This window comes from Lipotes vexillifer, unplaced genomic scaffold (genome assembly GCF_000442215.2).
Source record: "Lipotes vexillifer unplaced genomic scaffold, Lipotes_vexillifer_v1.1 scaffold129, whole genome shotgun sequence".
In the NCBI taxonomy this organism is placed as follows: Eukaryota; Metazoa; Chordata; class Mammalia; order Artiodactyla; family Lipotidae; genus Lipotes; species Lipotes vexillifer.
In genome coordinates this window covers 2,858,753-2,881,947 of record NW_006777287.1, presented here as the reverse complement: position 1 = coordinate 2,881,947, position 23,195 = coordinate 2,858,753, and the positions used below count along the sequence as shown (strand labels likewise).

Here is a 23,195-nt window from a genome sequence, read left to right as displayed (position 1 = left end):
CTGGCTATTGTTGAAGGCAATTGTTCCTGTGAAACCCCAGGGCCCAGCGGAATTAGATCCTTTGGTGTGGATGAGTGAGCAAGCCCAACCAGGGCTTAGCAGCAACCCCTGGGGAAGGGAAAGGGTTTGGCCTCACTTTGTTATACAGCAGCAACTAACACAACAATGTTAAGCAATTATACTTCAATAAAGTTTTTAAAAAAAAAAAACGAACTGAACCAAATACCTGCGATTCACACCATCAGTCTCCCCTCGCCATTCTGCCTCCTTCAGTCAATTGACATAGGATAGGGTATATCTTGCAATAAGACCAGTGGTTTAAACCTTACTTTTTTTCTTTCAGTGAAGGAATAACTGGTCTTCCATGTCCTGTAAAATACAAGGGAGATATTAGCTCTGCCATTTATTAACCTATTAAGGGAAGTTACCTAATCTCTCTAAGCCTCAGTTTCTCAATCTATAAAGTGAAGGTTGTTATGGCACCTACTTTTTAGAATTGTTATTGGGCTCAAATGACATACCCCATGTAACATGATTTAACACAGTGTTTCCCACATAGTGAAGACTCACCAACTGTTAATAACTCATATTACTACTACTATTACTACTGCTACTACTACTCAAGAAAGCTTATCCCTGGTGGCCTCCTTTTACCAACTGGCACAGCTTTTCAACTTTGTTACCTGCCCAGTAATTTCTCTATAACCAAGACCCACAACATAGTTTCTTCCTTGACAGATTAGTGTCTCCTGCAATCACAGCTCTTTCCTCCTTTTTCCGTTCAGGTTTTGTGGGCTGTCAAATTACCATACCTCATACCCTCTTGCCTCCACACGAGGCAATTTTGTTCAGCCAGGGACAGTCCTCTGCTCAGAGGCAGCAAGGCTATCCATAGCTTTAGGCATTGGGTGGAGTCTCCCATGGGTCTGTCCCTCACCCTGCCCCCAAGCTCTTCCTACCCCTGAGGTGTCCTTACCTGAGACCCTACTCCTGCTCTCACCTACCACTGATGGGGCAAATTGGGCAAGCACACACACACACCGCATGCACACAGGTTGCCCATTCCCCTCAACACAACCACTAGTGAATTACTGAATTTCATCTTCCCTAGACTACTATTGCTGCAAGAAGCAAGCAAACCACCTGGTTCTAGCATCAGTTTCTGTCTTCCAACTTCATGCTTCTTGTCAACACCAGTTCATAAGGCTGAGAAAAAAATTAAAAGTCACACATCCCCTCTTTATTATCTAACCACTTCATCCCCAGAGGACCTGTTACTGAATGTAGTTTTAGATCCTGTGTGCATCTTCAGATGGCTATCTGCATGGGCCCAGTTTGGCAATAAGGCAATGTCCCCAACTCCCTAAGAACATTTGGTTAGGTGATATGGGCTCACCACACCTACTTTATTATAGGCACTTGAAGCCATGATTGGAAAGAGGTAGTTCTAAAGACCAAAGCACAGGAAGCACCAATTGAATCTTCATTGCTTTGCTCTTTGAGTGAGTTGTAGCCAAATGAACTAGATATCTGCATACTTGCAAGGTTCATTTTGGCCTTAGGTTGCAAACATTTAAAAATACCTCTAAAGGCTGAAGTTCCCACGTTTAGGAGCTCCTAGACGGTCCAGCATATTGTCACAAAGTATCAAAATATGCAAAATATGGGATTATGACATTTCAGACATCTCTCCAAAAAACAGTTTTTTTCCTCCCCTTTGTGAAATCATTTGTAGTACATGGTCTCCCTCAGCTAAACAAGTGGGAAATCTGCAGATATTACTGGCCATGGCTTTTCCTCCTAGGTGAAATTGTGGCCCCCAAGGGAAGAAATAAGTGGACTGAAGTGATCCTCAGGTTGGACCTGACACCCAAGCCAGATCATTATGACCATCATCCTGTAGATGCTTAGGATTTGGAGGGGAGAGGCAGTAGAGTCAAACAGACCTGGCTTTAAACCCCATCTCTGCCACTCATTGTGACTTAGAACTAATCACTTAACCTCTCTAATCCTCAACTTCTCCACTCCCCAACAGGACTGTTTCTGTGGGCATTAAATGAGATAATGCATGTAAAGCAAGAGCAAATAGCAGACATTTGTCAGCCAGGAACAACTCTCTTCCTCTGGAGTGGGATAATTGAAAAGGAACTTAGAGAAGATGCTGCCTTGGCTGCTTCTATGAGGACATCGCCAGAGTCTGAACAGGAGCCACTGGTCTCACAGAAGGTGGTTAGGATAAAGAAGGCATGTGGCTTGGTGGTGGGACCCAAGGGCTAGAAGCAATGAAGGGAGTGTCTCTGAGAGAAGAAACATCCACAGGATATTAAAAGAACCTATCCATCTCTGGCTGCTGATGGTCAGGTGAAAGGATAGGGAAGAAAGCAGTTGGAAGCAGGCATGTTTTGTCATTCCTTGTAATTCAGTGACACTAGGTATGATAGTTGCTGTCCTGGCCTCTGTGACCTTGGTTAAGTTGAAGACCCGTGTCCAAAATTCCCTGATATCTTTCCTTTAGGGACTTTGTGTGACCACAGAACTTCCTTTTCTAGGCAGCAGCAACTGCAGCTGTAGCAACAGGGGTCTTCTGCCAAGCTTCTACTTATACCACTCCTTTAACTGGATTTCCTGCTTCTGAGATTTTGGTTCTCCCAAGGCTCAAAAACAATCCTCCTCCCCCTAGTTGACACCTTTCATCTTCCCTGCATTTGCAGAGCAAAACCAACCTTTTGCAGGAAGCGTTCCCATAAGCTACTCTTCTCAAACTTCCAAAGCTCTGACCCAGTCTGTCCTCTTCATCCCAGTGTTGGAGTCAAGCCATGTTCCTGCTGGTATCCTCACACCCCTTTCCATTCTCTTCCTCTGAAGCCCCTCAAAACTATACACCTGTTCCAGGAGGTGCTGCCAATATAGAGCAAACTCAATGGCTTTGGTTATAGGGCCCCTCCACTCACATGAAGGAGGTCAGAGAGGATTCCCCACACCACTGAAGTAGAGTGGCCAGAAGCCCAGTCCTGGTTCTGTCACAAATTTGCTGTTTGACTTGAAGTGTAGCCCCTCTGGGGCCCTATTTTCATCATCTTTAACAGGGTGGGGAGGGAGATTACTCATTGCTAAGGTCAGGTTAGCTCTGAAAGTTAAAAGGCTGTTTTGTGGCAAGAGCACAGACTTTGAACTACATAGACCAAAGCTTGTATCCCCACCCAGAGCCAAGTTACTTATAATCTCTCCTAGCAGTGAAATGGCTTGTTCAAGGCTGCACAGTTCAAACCTGTGTGTAGGTCTGGAAGGACTCAGCCAAACTCTTCCCACTTTGTGGCTGGTGCTAGTCCCAGGGCAATTACCAAGAGCCAGGTTACTGCTTTCTGCAGTTTGTCAGCCTGGGTCCAAATTGCTCATCTCCTCCCCAGTCCGCAAGCAATTAATGGTCCTTACCATTCCTAGGAAACTCCAATAACAGAAAAAGAAAAGAGAGAGATTTGAGAAGACATATCTTTTTAGGCTTTATGGTCCCAGTGGACTAGTTTTAAAGTTACCAGCCCTTGATATTTATCTTATCAATGTACTCACACCAATGCAAAATGACATGTATATACAGAGAGTCATTGCAGTATTGTTTGTAATAGAATAAGATTTTAAACCATTGTCCATCAATAGGGAACTGTTTAAATAAATCATATTATATCCATACAGCAGAATGCTATGCAACTGTAAAAAGAAATGAGGCAGCTCAGTATGTACAGATATTGAAAGGGCTCCATGATATATTAAGTGTAGAAAGCAAGAGATAAAACATCATGTGTAGAATGTTATGATTTATGTGAAGAAAGAATATATGTGTATATATGTGTATAAAATATCTTTGGAATGATATGGAAGAACTGGCTAAAGTTTTTACATAGTCAGAGAAAAATGTAACATCATTTTCAACTGTCTTTTATTTCACTCATAGAGAGCAGGGATGTGGTTGAGGCTCTATAGTTCTTCCTTAGCACAGGAAGCAGTGGGAGGGATTTGCAGCTATAGCCCTTGCAGACATGAGCAGCAGGAAGACCTAGCACCTGAGTGTTAGGGTGACAAAAGGTCTCAGTTTGCCCATGACTCTTCTGGTTTTAGCACTGAAAGTCCTGGGAAAACTGGGACAGTTGGTCACCCTATTCCTCATTCTTCTGCTTCAGTCTTTAGCTAGCCCGGCTTGCTAGTGCCAGAGAGGGGAGCTCCCAGTAGTGAGATGAATGGAGTGCTTGCCTCCACAATCCACAAGGGACTCACAGTTATAGAATGGCTAGCAGGCACATGCTGTGCAAGGTATTCTCATCTAACAGACAAGGAAATTGAGGCTCAGAGAGGTTAAGTGATTTGCCCAAGGTCACACAGCTAGTAAGTGCTGGAGCCAGTCTGTCTGACTCCAGCTATGTCAACAGGACCCTGGGGAATGTAAAGCTTTCAGGAAAGCAGAGGGCCTGGCCTTTCTTAAAGCCTAAAGCACCCATAGTTGCATTTTAACCAAATCAAACATTGTTTCTCTGAATCAACTTTGGCAGTCCTGTGTTAGGAAATGGCTTTCTTCCCATCACCCAAGCCCCCAAAGCAAAGGTTTTGGACTCCATGTTTTGGAGCCATAGACAGAAAGCTGGCTTCTCTAGCTGTGCTCATAGTGGAAGTCTGGTTTTCACTGGAGGAATGATAACCTACTCATCCCAACTTGATCCAGCCTCCCTCCCAAGAGCCGCATGAGAAAGTAAAACAGCAGAGCAGCCAGCTAATAACAGGTAGTGGTATATGTTATGATGCTTGCTTACTTTTTGATTGGGTGGGGGTGGAATTCAATTTGGCTATGTAATAGGGGCTTCTTTTGCTAAGAAAGTGTAAGAGAATCCTCCAAAGCCTCATACGTCAAAAACCCACCGAGCCACAGAAAAACAGACCTAGCAGATAGTAGAAGCTTTGGGGGATTTCAGAGGAGCACAGGAAAAGGTCATAGAAGCAGCTGTACTTGCCCTTTCCCAATTAAGCAGCAGGCAGGTGTTAATTATATATAGGCAATTGGACTGCTTTATAGACCCTGTTGAGATATTCTATAGAATATATTTTATAAATATGGAGCAAGGGAAATGCTTACCATCACTGTTGGCAATTAATTTGTACATGCTGAGTTGCAGAGCATTGGGGAGAGAGATCACTGGTACCAGAGTGCAGGAGTTTCTGGGAATGATGAATTGGGGGATTGGCTTATTAAAGATGATGCAAAAAGAAACTGCTTTCTCTGCAAGGGCTGCCACAGGTTAGGCAAAGACATTTTGTGTGAACGCTGTACTCAAGACCTGAATGAGCTATGCCTCGATAAATCCCGTGCTCTTGGATTTGAATGAAGTCAATTGATGACTGTGGTGATTGAATTCAGCACCCCACTCACTCCCACTACTAAACTTCCAGCCTTGAGAGTTTTAGAGATGTCAGTGTTATTTGGATTTTAATATCACATAGAACTGCCTGCAATATGTTCTGGTTTAAGAACCATTAGGTGGGTCACATGGCATTTCAGTATGTACAAGGATCCAATGACCCTTCCTAACTTCTTCCTATATTCTTCACAAATATTTCTACAGGAATGTGACAGCTTGGACCAAGAGGGTTACAGGTGTGCATCATTTTATGAACTATCTGTGTGCCTGTAAACTTGGCCACCAAAAAACAATTCCCATATAGAATCCTGTTCTTCATTGCCTTCCATAATAACACTGGAGATGCATTCTTCTGACAAATATTGTAGCCCCAAGATGCTGCAAAATCTCAAAAATGTCAAACATTGACAATCTTACTTGAGAGGAAAAATGTCAAATATCTTGATAATGTCTTAGAAATAAAAATATAAGCCACTGGGACTTCCCTGGTGGCACAGTGGTTAAGAATCCACCTGCCAATGCAGGGGACACAGTTTCGAGCCCAGGTCTGGGAAGATCCCACATGCCGTGGAGTAACTAAGCCCGTGCACCACAGCTACTGAGCCTGAGCTCTAGAGCCCATGAGCCACAACTGCTGAGCCCTTGTGCCACAACTACTGAAGCCCGCGCACCTAGAGCCCGTGCTCCGCAACAAGAGAAGCCTCCGCTATGAGAAGCCCGCAACGAAAAGTAGCCCCCGCTTGCCACAACTAGAGAAAGCCCACATGCAGCAACGAAGACCCAAAGCATCCAGAAAAAAAAACACATATATATATATATATGCCACTTAAAGAAACCGGAGTTCAGGGTGTCTTTCACAGGACAGAACTGAGTTAGATACCTTTCACTACCTACTTCAGAGGGGTGCTGGGAATATTCAATAACAAAAGTAAAAGCACTTTATCCATTCCAAAGTGCTGTATACATGTGAATTCTCCTTACTCTTCTAGTTATTCTTGGACAGTCACTTTAAAGAAACAGGAGAACTACTGATCTAGAAATTGGAAGTAACACTCCACATGGTTGTGGCAAGGAGTCAATGAAATGACGTTATCTGCAAGAAACCAGGAACTGGAAAGCCCTGTGAAAATCCTGTTACAGGATAGGCAAGGGCTTTTCTACTAATGTCTCACTTTACAGGATGTAGTTGTTTGTTTGTCTCTTCCAATTTTTGTCTTATGTCCTTGTTAAGCTTAGTGACCCTAGGCAGGTAAAGGTTCATTTGCATGCATATTTTCTTGACCTGAGGTAATATATTGATTGAGTGATTTTTAGCTTTTGCTTGTTTAAACTGGCTTCCAGGGGATGCTTGTTGTGTTTTTAAGTAAACCATGGTTTATTTAGAAACATCTCCCAAAGGGGGACAGAGTTTAAAGGGAAAGAAACTACAGGAACTTTACCTTCTCCCAACCCAGGTTTGGACATTTGTAGAAGTTCAGAGTTGACAATATAGAGCCTGTGTTTAGAACTTAAGAAACTCTTATATTGTCTTCTAACCTTTCTGCCTCCAATACATAAATAAAGTTATCTGCTACCAACTTGGTAATGTATATCTCACATGTACAGTCTCCTCGCACACAAACTCTGAACTCATACACTGCAACCTCTTCTATCGCCAGGAATACCTACCACTCACTCACTTTGTCATCTTGAGAAATTCACAGTAGTTATAGTTCAGAAATTGCAATTTGGTTGCCTATGGGCAGATTTTGGCCTCATCCATGTTTTGTTTGGCCCTCACAAGTTTTTTGTTGTTTTAATTTAATTAGTAGCTAGTATTTCCATATTCCAAAACTTCACACAAATTTTCACTTGGATTGCCAGCTTGTCTTGAAAAATGGAATGAACTGGTAACACCAGTCAGCATTCAATCACAATCACTTAGAACTTAGCAGCAGCTGGGCTTGGGCTCCTCAGTTCCCTTGCTAGGTTGTTGACTCTTCTGTTACCAGCTAGCCTTCTATGGGCATTGAGTAGACAGTCCTGCACTTAAAGCTAGTGCATTCAAAGCAACCAGTTTAATATCATGGAAAGGAGAGGAGATAATTGTGATTTGGCTGGTGTACCCAATGGCAGGATGTGTGAGTGGATAGCCACTATCTTAGTGGAACTTCTCATTTGAACCAGAAGGTAAACATTTAGCACAATGAACATGAAGCTCCCAGGGCATTTTTTGGCTTTTATTTATTTATTTATTTAGTTAGTTAGTTAGTTAGTTAGTTAGTTAGTTAGTTAGTTATTTCTGGCTGTGTTGGGTCTTCGTTTCTGTGCGAGGGCTTTCTCCAGTTGCGGCAACTGGGGGCCACTCTTCATCGCGGTGCACGGACCTCTCACTATCGCGGCCTCTCTTGTTGCGGAGCACAGGCTCCAGACGCGCAGGCTCAGTAGTTGTGGCTCACGGGCCTAGTTGCTCCACGGCATGTGGGGTCTTCCCAGACCAGGGCTCTAACCCGTGTCCCCTGCATCGGCAGGCAGACTCGCAGCCACTGCGCCACCAGGTAAGACCCAGGGCTTTTTCAAATTGTTCTCTGAGCTCACATAACTTCGTGTTTGTCTACATGGATTATCAGTCCCTCCCTCTCCACTCCCACTGTCCATATCTCCATATCTTTGTGACAGGGAATATGCCTGTAACTTCTTTAGCTGCCCTGAAGGGCCTAGCAAAAGTTAGAGTCAATAGTAGAAGCTCAGAAATACAAATGAAGCACTCTATCCAATTATAGATGCACCATGAAGTCTTTGTTTTCTTGACTGTGACAAATACTGAGTTCATGGAATGAGAACTGAAGGTTTTGATGACTTGCTGTGTCCTCAGATTAATGGATTAATTAACTAATTAATTAATTGGTTTGCTGTGTCCTTAGATGGATAACAGGATGTTATTTATTAGCAGGGCACAAGTAAGGGAAGAAAAGGGAACATTTCTTAAGTACCAGGAAGGGGAATTAAATAGTGCTCATTACTACGGGTTGATGGAAGGAAGTAGCTGGGGAGAAGAGGCTGAATTCTACTTACTTTAGTATGTCAAATGAACAGGGTATGGGAATTTTCTGAAGGAACCAGAAGGCCCAGGGTTGTGGGAAACTTCTGGAGAAACAAATCCTCTTCCTTGTTTCATCATTGCCACCTCACCCCATCATCCTACCCCTGAAAGCAACAGGAGAAGAGAGCTAGGCATGGCAGCAGGGGTAAGAGAAAATAGTTGAAGGGAGGTTTTAAACTGAAAATGGAAGGAAGGGTAAAATATTCAGCCAAAAACTGTAAATGGGCTATTACAAGGGATACTATACATGATAAAATAAGAACAATGGAAGCATTTAGTAATTGACAAAGTAGAATAACTTGGGAAAGGGGCAGAATGGGTGTGGCTTCAGTTGTACAAAGTTGGAGCAGTTAAAATTTTGAACTTAAGTCTTTAGCAGAAAGGGGTAAATATGACTATCTAGGTCTCATGAAGACTTAGTGTAGAAGAATATATGGCATAAAGGTGAGAAGGTTGGATAGAGAATACCAAACACCATAATTGAGAGTGTATTCCATAGGCTATCTGACCAGAGGAAAGAGTGATGTAATCACAGTGTCTACACAAGAGTTGTTTTCTCATTGATGACTCAGTTTCAACAATTTAAATGTAATTTCTCAGTCTCCATGCCACCTTCAACCTTCCCACAAGATCTTATTGATTTCTTGTCTTGACTCCTTGGCACCATTCTTTTGTAAACATATCAAGGGTGGTACAATAACCTTGAAACTCCCATAAGTTATCAAGACAATTCACGTAAACTTTGAATGCTATGAACTACGTTTTAATTGACATACAGAGGTTCTGTCCATTGGTACTAACTTACTGGTTAAATAATTGAACAGGTAATGCAATAGATGTGTGTATATTTGAGAGAATGGGAGTAGCAAAAGATTGTTCAGACAGGGTTCCAAACTTAAATACCTGCTGGAGTCGGGTGCCCCATCTGAAGGGAGCAGCTGCTACTCTGTTCCAGCAGATTGTTGCCATGTGAGCAGATAGGTCCACTGTTACCAGCTGTTCTGATTTTTAAAAAAATGGAAACTTGGATTTTTATTTGAAATTTTCTGCCTTTTAAATATTATGAACTAATTAAAAACTGAAAAAACATCAGATGGGCCAAATAAAACACTTCCACAACCACCAAATGGTGAATTCTAATTTAGATGTTGGATGGAATTCATGGTAGAGCTTTGATCCGATGACTTAACGTCTGTCTCTTCGTCCATTCAGCATGGGCTTGGTTCCAGCTTGGTGGATTTGAATACTTCTCCCAAATGGTAGACTTGCATATTGATTTGTATTCTATAAATGTAACTGAGAACCTCCCCAATTGTAACAGTGGTAAGTAGACTCTATGCTTGGTTAGAGTCAGTCTATCTGACAAGTAACTGAAAAATCAGTTGGTCAGACTATGAGATATGTAAAGAAAGTAATCAAATGGTAGTTCCTTTTTGGTGCCCTTTTTGCTCTCACCAGATCATGAATCCCTTGAAGGCCATGGTAAAGACTTGGGATTTGGTTCTAAAAGTGTTGGGAAGCCATTGGAGGCTTGTGAGCAGGGAAGGAATGTGATCAAACTTAACATTCTAAAAGGAACGCTCTAAAAGAGCAGAGAGGAAGGCCCTGTCCAGGCCTACAGTCTGGAGACTTCCAGAAAATCTGCCTTTACTGAATTCAGCCTCTTTCCCGACCATTTGTTCTTCCCTAGGAATGTAGTTCTTATATTTATGTGTTCTGTCCCTCCTTCCCACCTCCCACCACCAATGGCGAAGTTCTCCATGGTTCTTGGGCCATGTATCCTTAGAAACTTAGAGCCTATATCATCCTGAATGTGTTATCCAAGGATAACCAATACCCTTTCTGATTGAACTAACTTCCTTGTCTTCTTGCCTGGACCTTGGGCCATTCCTCAGATATGTGACAGAGATAGAGCTTTCCAGATATCTGATCTTCTCAGATGAGAGGACAAGTGATATGGTCTGGCAAATTGATCTAATTACTCAACACTATGCTGCTATCTTTCAGAAAATATTGAAGGAAGGACCTCTGCTGAAGAACTGTAACTCCTTCAAGAGGTGGAAACTCAGATATTTTCTGGTTCGAGGACAAAGGCTCTGCTTTGCACACCATCCTGCGGTAAGAGAATATATATATATATATATATATTCTTGACAATTGGGTTAATGGGTGGATACCAGGAAATGTTTTGTGGGGAGATGGGCCAACATGTTGGCAAGCATTAAGGTGGCTAACCCTTACCTGCTCCACTAGGCCCCTAGATAGACCACATCCCATTATCTTCTCCAGCATAAACCTTTAGTTTTGAAAAATTCTGAACTACCTAAGCCTTCCTATAAATCCACATAAAAGTTTTGGGAAGAGTTGTGTTTTTGGTTTAGTTTGGTTTGTTTTTTGTTTGTCCCATGATATATCAATAAAAACCATGATGCTAAATAAATCCCAGCTCAAGCCAAAGAAATAATGGGATCATGACTGCCAAAAATGCCTAATAGTGTGCCTGTGTGTGTGTGTGTTTACCTTTTAGTGTCTCTTTGCCTTATTAACCAGATGGTTCCTTTTCCCTCTCCCTCTTATACCTTTCCAGTTTGCACGCTTTGAAACAATTGATCTGTCTCAAGTTGCCTTGGCAGAAAGTAGCTGTAGAAACCTTTGCCACAGTTTTTGCGTAAGTAAGATTAGGAATGACTGAATGGGCAGGGGTGGGAGCTAGCTGGGAGGAGAGGTTGCCATAACCACCTGTTGCCTCTTTAGAGTTCAGATTTCCCAAGTTTCCTTTGATCCCAAAGTGCGTATGGAAATCCACTTAAAGTAGCATTGCAAATGAATGCTAAAGATTATTCATATGAATATTTTCTACCAGCCCACTGATGGGAAAAAAAGTGATGGTCCTCTTCCCTATTACCAGCCTGATATAAAGCTGAGCTGATTTTGGGGCGGGAGGAGTGACTATTACAAAAATCAATCCTCCTGGTGAAGATAATTTAAATGAGTGTCATTGGGAGGCTTTCAAGAGACTGACAATATGTTGTAGAATATATCAGGATAATCAAACTACATGACATTCTCTCCTTTGATGAAATAGATAAGAACCTAAATCCAAACTGAAAGCTATCCTATGCTGAGATTACTGATGAGAGTACTTCAAAGAAAGCAGAGGATTTTCTAGGGAAGTATTCAAGGGCTTGTCACTGCTGAAATGTCATAAGGCTTTGGTCATTCACGTAAATCCAGAATAGAAAGCTCACTGAAAAATAGCAAGTCCATTGGCCCAGGAATCCTCCTACCCACCTCCTCCTAGAAATGCTTTTTCTCAGCCTCAGTGGTGGGTTATGGAGACCAGGGTTCCTCTTCAGGCAGGTAGAGAGTTGTACTTAGCAGACTAAAGAGCTATGGGCCCAATACCCTGATTCCATGGCTGGTCCAGTCTATTCTCCTTTGAAAGGAGAGCAGTTGGATATAAGAGGAAGATCCTACTCTCATTTCTCTCTCATTACATCATACTGACCCAGGACAAAGCTGAGGGTTCTGTTGACCCAGTCCCCAAAATCTTAACCTTTGGGTGATGAACATGCAAGATAATGTTTTTGGTCTCCATTCTACAAAGAAATTCCGAGGGTTAGGTTGCCCCTTAGACTAATTAAAACACAGAGGCACTATTCATCAGTCCCACACAAGAATGGGTTTGGACCAAAGGAGCAGCTATTGTTACAATTCCCACTAGTTCCTATTGCCATTTATCACAGACACATGCACAAGGAGAAAGAAGTTGCTTGTTGGTGTGGTAAGCTGTAGCTTCAAGATTTGGGCTTGGGGTGGGGGAGGCTGGTAGCGAAGGCAAATAGAGCCATTGAAGCAATGACTGATGCTACAGCTATCCATGCTCCCTCCTGTCCTCTGTGAGAAGATGAAGCCCTGATCATGGCCTACCTCTGCTAGACCCTCAGCATGGCTTTTTCATTGTTCCTGAAAGGTTTTTGCACCATGCAGGATTAAGAGAGATGATAGTAAAATCCTCTTCAGGTTGTCCCAGACCATAAGAAAGAAAGAAACTGGATTTGTAGTTTCCCCACTCCATTCTCACTCTCCCCTCAAACAGAAAGAGGCACACCCTGATGAAAAATATACCCTTTCACTCTTTTCAAGTAGATAGAGCAGTAGTAAGCAAGTAGGATTCTCACACAACCTCATTTGAATAACAGATGGGTGCATGGCTTAGTGTTTAAGAGCATGTGTGCTGGAGCCAAAGAAACTGGGTTCGAATTCTGGCTTAGCTTTTTATCTGCTAGGTGGACCTGGGCAAGTCATTTAACTCCCTTTGCCATGGAAAAATATCCTATTAAGTGGGAAAAATAATAATGCCCAGATCAAGGGGTTGTAAGGAAGATTGAAATAAATAATATACATAAAGTACAATAGAACAGTGCCCAGCCTGTGGTAAATGCCATTAAAGTGTTGTTTATTACTATTACCATTATTATTAGTTGGAGTGGTTATCTAAGGAACTGTGAGTGGCTCTGGGAGCTTCTGTCTTATATTTAAGAAATGGCTTGGGTTGTGCTTAGTAGATCTGTCTAGTTTCTTGGAGAGTTCAAAGGCTTTGTTTGGGGGCAAAGTTTTGGAGTGGGAACCAGCTAATAATGTGTTTTTGTGTAGGTGATCACACCACAACGAAAAGTTACACTGGCTGCACCCAACCGGAAAGATATGGAAGAATGGATTAACGTCATAAAAACCGTGCAACAGGGAGAAATTCGTAAGGTAAGGGAAATAATAGAGAATCTACACAACTCTCACAACTCTCAATTGATTGCATTAGCTAAGCCACCTTTCCAACAGGGAACTAATAAGATGGAAGCAGATACCATCTGGTCAGGAATTGTGGATGGATATCATTAGGAAACCTGTTTATAAATAGGAGTAATTCACTTAGACTCAAACCTTGGTAAGTATGTGGTTTAGATACCTCTGTACACATCCACTTGATATGTAGATGTCACTGTATGCTCAATGTATGAGGCACTCAAGATGTATGTGAGCAGCTAACTTAGATGTTCTTCTGTTAGCTTAGCTGCAATAAGCAGTCTTCACTTGGGTCTGCTGAGTGACTACAGTAACAGCTAAGGAAATTGAGGCTCAAAAAGGAGAAGGAACCAGACCAAGATGAAATAATTACTCAGTAGCAAAGCCAAGATTTGGACCCAGGCTGTGTGACTCCAAAGCCTATGTCCTTAACCATTATGCCATTCTGCCTCTCTGTTTACCATCTACAACAAAGGAAATGTAGAGGGAAAGGCAAGGAGCAGTCCTCCCCAAAGAATGGCAGGATTCCTTTTCTCCTTAGCAATACCAAGCCCCTGGCTACTGCTCCCTGCAACAAGTAGTGCCAGCATTCAAACCCTGGGCCATGCCCTCAGCTCACTCTTCTACAGACATACCACACTTAGAAGTTATGTAAGTTTCAAGAGGGGAGGGATTTTGTCATTTATTTACTTAGCACAGTGCCTGCCACATAGTAGAGGCTCAATAAATATTTTTTGAATGAATAAATCAATCTGAGGGTAATCTTGGAGCCAAGATTTAGAAAGAGAATGATACATGGTTCATCCTAAAGCAAAGTTCTGCTGTGAAGGTCTTAGAGATAAAGGGGAAGATGAATCCACCCTTAAAAAGAACCTGATGTCTTAAGTAACTAGCAAAGGGTAGAGGATTTTTATAAACATTTGGGGTGGAGCAGTGTAAAATAATGGGTAATAATGGGTTTTAGATATAAAAACAATGCCATGGAGAAAAACCATCTGTCCTCACTCCCCTAGGACTTATCAGGCTTTTGACCACTTACTTTCATAACTATTCATTCTACTACTCATGGCTATGAGTATATGACAAGTTGACTGAACTAGGGACTAGGTACGTCTCCACATATCATTGAGACCTCTCCCGGTCCCACATTGTAAATGCTTAATTGAGAGCTTCTTTGCTTAGAATCTGATGATGGTCTTTACATGACTTAGCACTCAGCATTTCACTCATTTGTTATTTTCTTCTTCTTTTCCTAATGGAGAAGCACATCCTGTCCCTCCTGCCCACCCCCAATACAGCCACTATGGCTCAGCATTAAAGGTAGCCACAAAAAGTTGTGATTTCCACACTCCTCTCCTATTCTCACCCCTGTGGACCAATCTCTTTCATTTCCTTGGCTTATCTCTACCCACAATGGAGGACTTCTCAATTTCAATTTGTCATAAAAGGTCGCATAGAATATCTTGAATTTTAATTATCAGTCCAGGAATGCAAGAACTTCTAGAGAAAGCCATCAGAGCATTGATGTGCCATTCCTGACTCAACTGAGTTAAACACCTTCTTGTTGACTACCCAGCACAAACTAGAAAGGAAAAAAATCTGCCTGTTAACTCTCTTGAAAGAGTTGTGAATTTCACTTTATAATCACAGCCTCTGTGGAGCTGCTCCAGGGACCTAGATCTATTAAGGAACACTTTTAGCCAATAGTAAAATATCTCACTACCTGCATCTTAGCAATTTGTCCTGCTTGAGTCTTGAAGAGTCAAATATGCTTTCTCTCATATGCACCTTATCAGCTGTCAATGCCTGACATGGGGTGAAAAAAGGTTAATCATGGACTTAGTGGACTATTAAAGTCACTATGAAGTAATGGGATAACCTATCTAAAACCAGTCAGTACACATTAAGAAGTGAGCCCCTACTAGGTGCCCAGTTCTGTTCCATAGAGAGTTGAAAAGAAGGTGTAGCCTTGGATCCTGATCTCAATGAGCTTTTTAGATAGTTGGGGAGATAAGATACACACCAAAGAAACAGTTAAATGAAAATATTCTAGACAAATAAGTTTTCAAAGATGTTACAAGGCAGATGCTTGATTGCCAGATGAATGAAACAGACAGTATAGTGGTATGGGAGTTCAGTGGAGGAAGAGATTAATATGGTCTGGAGTCCCCTAGGAAGAGTTAATAGAGGAGAGATTTGAGACTGACCTTGAAATATGAATAGGATTTTATTGGTGGCAGGGGATTAGGGGCAGGAGGAAGTCCTGAGAAGGGGACTTGGTATAAGGAAAAGCTAAGTAACAAAACAGAACCTTTTTGGAATAGAGGAAAATGGGGACTCTATTTGACCAGAAGAGTTTGGGAAAGTTTAAATATGTCTGAAGAGGTAGATCGGGCCTGATTGTGGAGGATTATCAATGCCAAAATAAAGAGTGGGGAAGAACTTCATTAATCTGTATATGTCTATATATTTACCTTTACCTGTGAGATTTATACTTTCATGTTGCTGTTTAGCATGTTTTTTTTAAATTTCAATTTGAAGAACTCCCTTAAGCATTTCTTGTAAGGTAGGTCTAGTGGTGACAAATTCCCTCAGTTTTTGTTTGTCTGGGAAAGACTTTATCTGTCCTTCATTTTAAAGGATAATTTTGCCAGGTATAGTATTCTCAGATGTAAGTTTTTTTTCTTTCAATACTTGGATTACATCATCTCACACTTTCCTGACCTGCAAGGTTTCTGTTGAGAAAACTGCTTATAGTCTTATGGGGGTTCCCTTACATGTGATTAGCTAATTTTCTCTTGATGCTTTCGGAATTCTCTCTTTGTCCTTGACTTTTGACAATCTGATTTTATTGTGTCTCAGCGTAGTCTTCTTTGGGTTGATATTGTTTGGAAATTTTTGAGCTTCATGAATCTGGATGTCCATTTCCCTCTCAAGATTTGGAAAGTTTTTAACCATTATTTCTTTAAATAGCTTTCTGCCCCTTTCCTTCTCTCTCTTCTCCTTCTGGGTCTCCCATAATGTATATATAGGTTTGCTTTCTTTCACACTTTTTCATTCTTCTTTTTCTTCTCTAACTAGACAATTTCAAATGACCTGTTTTCAGATTCTTTCTTCTGCTTGATCAAGTCTGCTGTTGAAACTCCCTTTTGCATATTTTCATTTCATTCACTGTATTCTGCAGCTCCAGAATTTCTGTTTGGTTCTTTTTTATGATTTCTGTCTTATTGTTGAACCTCTCATTTTTTCATGTATTGCTTTCCTGGTTTCATTGAGTTGTCCATCTGTGTTCTCTTATAGCTCACTGAACTTCCTTAAAACAATTATTTTGAATTCACTTCCAGGAAATTCATAGATCTCTATTTCTTTTAGATCAGTTATTGGAAAATTATTGTAATTCTTTGGTGATGTCATGTTTCCTTGATTTTTTTGTGTGTGTTTCTGGTAGCCTTGTGTTGATGTCTTCACATTTGAGGGAGCAATTGCCTTTTCAGGATTTTATGAACTGTCTTCAGCAGTAAAGACTTTTACCCATAGGTGAGTGTGAGAGTGCCAACTGGTTTGGATATGGTGACTCCAGCTCCAGGGTGTGCAGCAGTTGTTCTGGCTTCAGGGAGGGCACAGAGGCATAGTCCTTGTAGAGCTCCATCAGCTGAGGTCAGTGTCAGCAAAAACTGCAGAGGACCTCAGTGACCAAGGTTGTGAGTTTCCATAGTGATGGTAAGGGCTATTGTGTTCCTTGCTGGTGAAGACTGCTTAGTCCTCCTGTTATCCTTTTCCTCCACAGGAGGAAGTCATTGCCAAGGGGATCCCTCTTGTTGCTGGGTCCAGCACACAGTTACACATGGGGTAGCAATGATGCCAGGATCAGGGGCACAGACACATTTGTGGAGGCAATAGTGTTGGTGTCTGGGGAGTGGGCACCTGCAAAGTGGCCATGGTACCAGGGTTGGAGCTCAGGAGCATCTAGAACAACTTTGGTACCTGGGGCTGGTGGGCAGGTGTGTTCACCATGATGGTAGCCTTGGTATGTGAGGCATGGGTGTGTGCTGAGCAGCCATGGAACTGGGGTCCAGGGTGTGTGCATGCTTTCAGAAGGGAGGACTGTGACTCTGGCAGGGGGAGCAGGATGCAGTGGTGTCAGCTTTGATTGGAGGGATGCATCAGCACTTTCCCAGTGAAGGTGCAATGGTGGCAGCTTCTCTGGGAGGGGATGCTGCAGTACCTCTTTCTGGGGAGTGGTCGCAGCAGTTTGGGCTCCAGGCAGCTACATCACCTGGATTCAACAGCAATGAAGAATTCAGGGTACCACCATGTTGAAAGATGCTTGTGTTCACAGCAATGATGTAGGCTACTAGAGTCCTCCTGCTCTTCTTTCCACTTGTTGGGAGAGGTCAGGCCAAGGGGGTTCCTCTTGGCCCCAAGCTCTGCCAGACTGAGGGATGGGGCAATGAAGTTAAACTGCTTACTACACTTTTCTATGTGACCATTCTGTCTCTGTGCTCCATGAGTTTCTGCAGCTTTTTTTGTTGTATTCTGGAGCTCTTTCAACTGCAGAATATTCTAGATGGCATGTAGTTGTTTATTTGTTGTTTTTGTGGGGGAGGAGAAAAGCATTGGGAGCTTCTTGTCCATCATCTTGCTGATGTCACTATGAAAAATTAATTTTCTATACAACATGCTCAGAAGCAATTATGTACATAGTTTGCTTTAAATGTTTCCAATGACAGGGAGCTTTCTACCTCAAGAGACAGCTGATGACATTCTCAAAGCTCACACTGAATGTTAGAAAGTTCTTCTAGTAGGCCAAAGATTTGGGAAAATCTTTCTAAAATTTAGAGCTTTAGGAACATTGAATGGACTCTTTTGCAAGAAACTTAGTCCTCCACCTTTGGAAGCATTCAAATAAAGGCTACATGACTTGATCTAAAGATGCTTTAGAATCTAGAATCTGGAGTCTAGATGACATTTTTTTAGCTGAGCTGTGTGGCTTGTAGGATCTTAGTTCCCCAACCAGGGATCAAACCCTGGCCCTCAGCACTGAAAGCATGGAATCCTAACCACTTGACCACCAGGGAAGTCCCTAGATGACTTTAAGGTTCATTCCTGTTCTCATAGTCAATGGTTCCATTAGAATTCATCAGAAGGAGCTAACCTTTTAATCTAGTCTTCTAAGCAGCTCATTATTTCCAATTTTCTCCTTTTTATTCTTTCTTTAAGTCTCCCAGGCTCAAACCTTTCATCAGTTTGAAGTGTTTCATTAATGATAATGGTGCATGAATTATTTTTAACCCTAATATAAAATTTAGTAGATAAAAATTTGTTAGCGGATACACAATATAAAAAGATAAAACTCTGACCAAAAGAACATAAAGTATAAGTGCTGGGGGGAGTAAAAGTATTTTGGTATGCTATTAAATTTAAGGTTTTAACAACTTAAAATAGAAAGATATAACTACAAGATATTTTATGGAAACCTCGAGCTAACCACACACACACATACACACACAAAATAACACCTGTAATAAACAAAAGACATAGAGAAGAAAACCAAAGCAGATCACTATAAAAAAATCATCAAATAACAAAGGAAGACAGCAAGAGAGGACGAGAGGGTCAAAAGAACTGCAAGATATCAATTATCAAAATAGAAATAGTAAACCCTCACTTATCAATAATTATCTTAAATGTAAATGAATTAAACTCATCATTCAAAGAGCACAGAGTGGCTGAATTGATTTTAAAAAACAAGATCAGAAATACTCTTGTCTACAAAAGACTCACTTTAGAATAAAGACACCATAGCCTGAAAGTGAAAGGATGGAAAAAGATACTGCATGCAAATGGTAACCGAAAGAAACAGGGGTGGTTATACTTATATCAGGCAAAATAGACTTTAAATCTAAAACTGTATCTAGAAACAAAAGACATTATATAATGATAGAAGGGTCAATTCAACTGGAAAATATAACAATTATAAACATATATGCACCCAAGATCAGAGTACCTAAATATATAAAGCAAACAATGACAGATTTGAAGGTGGAACTGACAGCAATACAATAATAGTAGGGAACTTCAATACTCCACTTATAATGTGTAGGCCATGCAGACAGAAAATCAATAAAGAAACAGCTGACTTGAATAACAATATTGACCTAACTGACATAGACAGAAATTTCTGCCCAACAGCAGCAGAAGACACATTCTTCTCAAGGGCACATAGGACATCCTCCAGAAAGATAACATTTTAGGTCACAAAAAAAGTCATAACAAATTTAAGATAATGGAAATAATTCTAAGTATCTCCTCTGACCATGACAGAAAATGAAATAGAAATCAATAACAGCAGGAAAATAGAAAAATTCATAAATACATGGAAACTAAATAATACACTCTTGAACAACCATTAGATCACAGAGGAAATCCATAGGGAATTTTAAAAGTATCTTGAGAAAAACAAAAATGAAAACACAACATAAGAAAAATAGGGATGTAACAAGATGGAAGTTATGGAACTTCCATAAGATGGAAGTTTATAGCAGTAAACACCTCCATTAAAAAAAGAAGGATCTTAAATAAACAACATAACTTTACACATTGATGAACAGGAGAAACAACAAAATAAGCCCAGAGTTAGCAGGACAAAGGAAATAATAAAGATCAGAGCAGAACTAAATCAATTAGGGAAAAAAATTATAACAAGTCAACAAAACTAGAGGTAATTATTTAAAAGATAAACAAAATTGACAAACACTTAGATGAAGAAAAAAAGGAGAGAAGATTCAAATAAAATCAGAAATGAAAGAGAAGACATTACAGAAGATTCTTCAGAAATAAAAAGGATCATAAAGACCTATTATGAACAAACTAGATAACCTAGCAATGGATAAATTCCTAGAAACATACAAACTACTAAAAATTAAATCAGAAAGAAATGGAAAACCCGAACATACCAATGATAAATAGGGAGATTGAATCAATAATCAAAAATCTCACAACAAAGAAAAGCCCAGGACCTGATGGCTTCATGTGCGAATTCTACCAAACATTCAAAGAAGAATTAATACTAATCCTTCTTAAACTCTTCCAAGAAATAGAAAAGGGAATACTTCCAAACTCATTTTATAAGGCCAGCATCACCTGTTACCAAAACTAAACAAAGATACTACAGAAAAGAAAGATACATGCCAGTATCCCCGATGAACATAGATGCAAAAATTCCTTTTTTTTTTCTTTTTAATGATACCTCTTTCATTTCTTCACAGTGGGGGCCTATCTACTAAGCCTTGTACAGACATTACACCAATCACTTATACTTCTGTTTCATAGATATCAGCATGTTCTATTCTCTATTACAATGAAAGTCTGACATAACAGTACCCAATGGGATGAAAAAGGTCTTAGGGGAAGTATACATAAAATAAACATTATCATAATGATACTTTTTGATATATAATTTATAAATAAAAAGTTAGAAAATGTTGAAACCTACAGGAACAAAACAAAAGAAATTTAAAAGCTGTTAATTTTTTAAAATTTTCTAGTAAAATTTATATGCATATAAATATGCACAAATAAATTGCTATGACACTGTATAATCGACTTTACACTATATTTTTGTTTCATTTGATGTCTTCCAATATTTAAAGCTTATGAGATTGTGATTTTTAATGAATTTCTGGTTTTTCATTAGTTAGATCAACTATAATTTATTTGGCCATCGGCCTTTGATTGAAATTTAGCATGTTTAAAAAATTTTGTTAACATATTTATATAACTGCTTTACAATGGTGTGTTAGTTTCTGCTTTATAACAAAGTGAATCAGCTATACATATACATATATCCTCCCATATCTCCTCCCCCTTGCATATCCCTCCCACCCTCCCTATCCCACCAATCTAGGTGGTCACAAAACACTGAGCTGATCTCCCTGTGCTATGTGGCCACTTCCCACTGGCTATCTATTTTATATTTGGTAGTATTTGTAAGTCCATGCCACTCTTTCACTTTGTTCCAGCTTACAATTCCCCCTCCACAGGTCCTCAACTCCATTCTTTACGTATGCGTCTTTATTCCTACCGACCCGTAGGTTCTTCATAACCTTTTTTTTTTTTTTAAATTCCATATATATGTGTTAGCACAAGGTATTTGTTTTTCTCTTTCTGACTTACTTCACTGTGTATGACAGTCACTAGGGACATCCACCACACTACAAATAACTCAATTTCATTTTTTTAAAAGCTGATTAATATACCATTGTATATATGTGCCACATCTCCTTTATCCATTCATCTGTTGATGGACACTTAGGTTGCTTCCACGTCCTGGCTATTGTAAATACAGCTGCAATGAACGTTGTGGTACATAACTCTTTTTGAATTATGGTTTTCTCAGGGTATATACCGAGTAGTGGGATTGCTGGGTCGTATGGTAGTTCTATTTTTAGTTTTTTAAGGAACCTCCATACTCTTCTCCATATTGGCTGTATCAATTTACATTCTCACCAAAAATGCAAGAGGGTACCCTTTTCTCCACACCCTCTCCAGCATTAATTGTTTGTAGATTTTTTGATGATGGCCATTCTGACTGGTGTGAGGTGATACTTCATTGTAGTTTTGATTTTCATTTCTCTAATGATTAGTGATGTTCAGCATCTTTTCATGTGTTTGCTGGAATTCTATATATCTTCTTTGGAGAAATGTCTATTTAGATCTTCTGCCAATTTTTTGGATTGGATTGTTTGTTTTTTTTTTGATATTGACCTGCATGAGATGCTTGTAAATTTTGGAGATTACTCCCTTGTCAGTTGCTTCATTTACAAATATTTTCTCCCATTCTGAGGCTTGTCCTTTTTATGGTTTCCATTGCTGTGAAAAAGCATTTAAGTTTCATTAGGTCTTTACATTTAGGTCTTTAATCCATTTTGAGTTTATTTTTGTATATGGGGGTATGGAATGTTCTAATTTCATTCTTTTCCATGTAGCTGTCCACTTTTCCCAGCACCACTTATTGGAGAGGCTGTCTTTTCTCCACTGTATATTCTTGCCTCCTTTGTCAAAGATAAGGTGACCATATGTGCATAGGTTTATATCTGGGCTTTCTATCCTGTTCCATTGTTCTATATTTCTGTTTCTGTGCCAATGCCATACGGTCTTGATTACTGTAACATTGTATTATAGTCTGAAGTCAGGGAGCCTAATTCCTCCAGCTCTCTTTTTCTTTCTCAAGATTGCTTTGAAGACACAGACTGGCTGAATGGATACAAAAACAAGACCCATATATATGCTGTCTACAAGAGACCCACTTCAGACCTAGAGGCACATACAGACTGAAAGTGAGGGGACGGAAAAAGATATTCCATACAAATACAAACCAAAATAAACCTGGAGTAGCAATTCTCATAACAGACAAAATACACTTTAAAATAAAGACTATTACAAGAGACAAAGAAGGACACTACATAATGATCAAGGGATCGATCCAAGAAGAAGATATAACAATTGAAAATATTTATGCACCCAACATAGGAGCACCTCAATACATAAGACAAATACTAACAACCATAAAAAGGGAAATCGACAGTTACGCATTCATAGTAGGGGACTTTAACACCCCACTTTCCCCAATGGACAGATCATCCAAAATGAAAATAAATAAGGAAACACAAGCTTTAAATGATACATTGAACAAGATGGACTTAATTGATATTTATATGATAATCCATCCAAAAACAATAGAATACAATTTTTTCTCAAGTGCTCATGGAACATTCTTCAGGATAGATCATATCTTGGGTCACAAATCAAGCCTTGGTAAATTGAAGAAAATTGAAATTGTATCAAGTATCTTTTCCAACCACAACACTATGAGACTAGATATCAATTACAGGAAAAGATCTGTAAAA

General features: G+C 40.2%; 1 protein-coding gene across 1 annotated transcript in view; it reads left to right on the top strand.

Moving 5' to 3' along the window:
• DGKK (diacylglycerol kinase kappa) overlaps positions 1-23,195 on the top strand; it is a 172,769-nt gene that overhangs the window by 40,255 nt on the left and 109,319 nt on the right. Inside the window, exons 2-4 of the mRNA XM_007450942.1 lie at positions 10,492-10,602; positions 11,072-11,152; positions 13,141-13,245. Coding sequence (XP_007451004.1) covers positions 10,492-10,602; positions 11,072-11,152; positions 13,141-13,245 — 297 coding nt within the window. The remainder of the gene's footprint in view (positions 1-10,491; positions 10,603-11,071; positions 11,153-13,140; positions 13,246-23,195) is intronic.